General features: G+C 39.2%; 1 protein-coding gene across 1 annotated transcript in view; it reads left to right on the forward strand.

Annotated features, from left to right (window-relative positions):
- SPAG1 (sperm associated antigen 1) overlaps positions 1–4,193 on the forward strand; it is a 42,660-nt gene that overhangs the window by 35,496 nt on the left and 2,971 nt on the right. The window contains exons 16-18 of the mRNA XM_010189010.1: positions 956–1,120; positions 3,620–3,997; positions 4,151–4,189. Coding sequence (XP_010187312.1) covers positions 956–1,120; positions 3,620–3,997; positions 4,151–4,189 — 582 coding nt within the window. The remainder of the gene's footprint in view (positions 1–955; positions 1,121–3,619; positions 3,998–4,150; positions 4,190–4,193) is intronic.

A 4,193-nucleotide genomic window follows, 5' to 3' on the forward strand; every position in this document is an offset into this window, starting at 1 on the left:
TATGAGGGACTTGTACAGTAGTGCTTTTATTACAGTTGAGATGCTGAGTAAATACCTCAGTTGGTACATGAGGATTTTATTCATGATCATATGAATGACTTATAGTAACCTTATGATACTGCTTGGGAACAGAAGAAATATTAGGTCCCTCACACAAAGAAATTATGTTGATCTTTCACTGTCTGCATAGTCTTTTACTGCTACATTTCACTCTAATTTTTGATACTCCAGCCCTCAAGGTATCTTGATTTCTCTATGATAGCCCAGTCCCCCTCAGAATCGATGCTATTAACTTTGTCTCTCCAGAAAGTTTAGTGTAAAAATCATAATTTCTAATGTCAAAATTTGAAATAAAAACATTAAACAAATTACAAGATTATTGAGGGAATGTGTCCTAATGCCACTTTATTGATGTGTTTGTCCTGATCCTGCTCGTCTCAGAGTTCATAACATGATCCCAATCTTCTCAAGTATTACCAAAATTTTTCCTTCTCAAGCTGTAAGAGATGGTCTGTTGGACTGAAGCCTAGGAAGATTAGGTGTACTTTTAATCTAACCTTAACTCTGATTTATTGGCAAAGCAAGTACAAAAACTGTTGATGGACTCACACGATATTAATCTTGAAGAAGTATTACACTGTAAGCAATTATGCTTATAAGCAGCAATCTTCAATAATTTATTCTCTGATACAGGGAATATGTTTCACAGAATAAATGATTTCATATTACATATTTAATACGGAAGTGTTTAGTTGCAAAATACTAACTTAAACTCATCCTCAGTTTCCTTTATTCCCCTCTAATAAAATTACACTGTACTTAGATTATTTTTGTCTACTTAATGTCAGGATCCTAGCATTTTTATTTTTCTGAAGTGTAAAGAACAGTGTGGTACTACAAATCTATTTTTATAGTGGTGTGCTTATGACAAAAATATTTTCCCTTCTCCTTACAGAATTACCAAGCCAGCGTTGATGATTTCAACAAAGTTCTTCTAATAGATCCAAATGTTCTTGAAGCAAAAAAAGAACTAAAGGAGGTAACACAACTGCTTAACCGTGACAGCAGTGCTGGAGCTAGCGGTCCACAAAAGCAAAGGAAGAAAATAACCATCCAAGAGGTATACATGTTCATTTTTAAAAGCAGGCAGTACAGAAGCCATACATAATAGTAAAGCTTTTGTTTTGTATTTCTTAGCTCAATAGTTTATTTGGGTGTGTTGTATTTTTCATGTTATTTTGAGGGCATATTGAAGGATTCTTGCATAGGATGTGTTCAGTGTCCATTACATTGCATAGTAAAGCTTGGACTGCTTTGAAGTGTATTCAGAACCACAGCAGGAAAGGAAAAAGTACGTTTAGATGACACTAAACTTGAGGATGTGCTCCTTGTAAACAAAAAATGCGTAGACTTTGCAATACCAGTTTTACAGCCTGTGGCTGTCAAATCGCGGTTTTGCCTTTAAAGTCTGTGCTGCTCGGGAAGCCTCTGGGGCTCTGCTGGGCCGGGTTCACTATCAGCAGGTCTGGCTGGTCCTGTGCCACCAGTAACATTATTGGTCTGGAGAACGAAATCCTGCCTTAAAGAGTAAGACTGTGGCTAAAACATCTGTAAGGTCTTACAGAAGAAATACAGGGTGTAGTGTTATGTACTGGATCAGAATGCTAGCCTCGCAGGGTTCTGGGTAGCATTAGGTGATGAAAGGATTTTGCCAGTCATCTGGTATTTTTGGATTGTAGCTTTGCTGGTCTTTAAGACATTTTTTTTTCCCTTCTCATTTTAAAACATTTAGTTAAAATACATAGTTACCAGTCTGTAAAATGATACTGTAATTTGATAATGCAGTTTCAAAATGGTGGTATAATGGAGACTGCAGTTATTAATACAGAGACAGTTTGTGTTACTGAAACGTTTCACATAGTCACGAGTTCATGAGATTTTATGTAACTGGCATAAGCCGGCTGTGGTGTTAAGCTCCAAGTTGTGACAAACAAAGGGACCGGGCTGGTGTTTAGAGGAGGTTTGGGAAGTGACCGCATTATTCAGAGCACAGCTAACTGCATTACTGGCAGTGGTAATTTTTCCAGGGGTGGGGCAGGAAGCATTTATGTTTGTTATCACAATTACAGCCGCCCCCTTAGGGACTACCTGCTGTAGTACAAGGTGGTTCTGTGAAAACAGGCTGCAAAGCAAAATAAGGAAAATTAGAAACTGGGATTTATCACTACTGTTCATTTTAGTCAAGCTGTAATTATAAATTTTTGAAAATTGTAATTTAAAAAATATATAATTAAATAAATTAAATTTTTAATTCGATTATAATTAAAAAAAAACAGTCAAGATTGTTCTCTTGGTACTAGGGATTGGTGAAAAATACAACAAAGTAAGCTCAATGCAGTATTTTTCAAAAATGACTACTCCAGCTCCCCTGTACTATGCAATACAGTATCTTCAGACTTTCCAAAAAGTTTGGAATGCTTTGAAAAGTCTCCGTTCAATGAGTTTTAGTCAGTTTGTACTTAGCTTGAAATACATTTTAGCAAATGTAGTTGTACCCGTGGTTAATTTTCTAGCGGCCCATTCAGGAAACTCGGTACACACAAGCACTGGAGAAGTGAAGTGGGTGTTAAGGCAGTTACAGCAGGCTGAGCTTTCTCCTTCCACAGCAAGACTGCAAACAGCAACCTGGTACAGCTGCTGCATACCTGTGCTATTCTGGAGGCACAGCACAGACATCACAGAATCACAGAATCACAGAACGTTAGGGATTGGAAGGGACCTCAAAAGATCATCTAGTCCAATCCCCCTGCCGGAGCAGGAACGCCTAGATGAGGTTGCACAGGAAGGCGTCCAGGCGGGTTTTGAATGTCTCCAGAGAAGGAGACTCCACAACCTCTCTGGGCAGCCTGTTCCAGTGCTCTGTCACCCTCACTGAGAAGAAGTTTCTTCTCAAATTTAAGTGGAACCTCCTGTGTTCCAGCTTGTGCCCATTACCTCTTGTCCTATCATTGTTTGTCACCGAGAAGAGCCTGGCTCCATCCTCGTGACACTCACCCTTTAAATATTTATAAACATGAATGAGGTCTCCCCTCAGTCTCCTCTTCTGCAAACTAAAGAGACCCAGCTCCCTCAGCCGCTCCTCATAAGGGAGATGCTCCACTCCCTTGATCATCTTTGTAGCCCTACGCTGGACTCTCTCCAGCAGTTCCCTGTCCTTCTTGAACTGAGGGGCCCAGAACTGGACACAATATTCCAGATGCGGTCTCACCAGGGCAGAGTAGAGGGGGAGGAGAACCTCTCTCGACCTAATCAAACATGGGTATTTTCAGTTCTGCTTGTCTTCTGCAGATACGTCCTCCTTGGCTTTCTCCAATTGTCTTTCTACAGCAGAGCACCAAGCAGTGAAAGGAAACGTAAATACATGCCTTTAAAGATGAATTAGAGAGACTATTCTGGGGGAGGAAATAGGACATAAAAGAACATAGGTGGCTTTCTTTTATGAAGAACAAAATGCTAACTTTAAGTGACACTTTTGTTGGATAGACGCATGCAGTTTATGAAGCTTCAGGTTATCTATATGTCTACAGTGAAATGACTTGTTGCCATTTTCTTTGTGAAGGTGACTGAACCTGATGAACAGGAAGGGAGACACTTTGCTACATCAGAAGATGTTGTGACTGATCATGCTACTTCTAAGGAAGCAGATCAGGAGGATGTGCCACTGAAGACCTCTGAGAAACTGTGCATTTCGGAACCATCTAATGCTTACGACTTTGGTCAGATTATAAACGCAGTGAATATCAACAAGGATAAAGCTGCTTGTGCAGATCTTCTAACAATTACTGATCCCAAAAAATTGCCAATGCTGCTAGGGAACAAACTTGAAGGAGAAATATTTTCAATTTTTATCCAGTCATTGGAATATTATGTAGTTGGAAAAGATCCTGGCCTTGTATATCAGCACCTTTTCTACTTGAGCAAAGCAGAAAGATTTAAGGTAAGAACCCAGATTGAATGCATACTTAAGTTGAGCAGAAACCTAAAGGAAAATTTATTATTTTAAAGGAAACAATACACTGATTTTGTGTCTGTCAGTTACTGGTGATTTTCAGTCAATCTGTGCTAATTATGAACTTTCCCGGTTTTTTAGGTGGTGCTGGCTTTTCTCAGCAAAAGTGAAAAAGAGCAGGTTC

This window comes from Mesitornis unicolor, unplaced genomic scaffold (genome assembly GCF_000695765.1).
Source record: "Mesitornis unicolor isolate BGI_N332 unplaced genomic scaffold, ASM69576v1 scaffold24057, whole genome shotgun sequence".
In the NCBI taxonomy this organism is placed as follows: Eukaryota; Metazoa; Chordata; class Aves; order Mesitornithiformes; family Mesitornithidae; genus Mesitornis; species Mesitornis unicolor.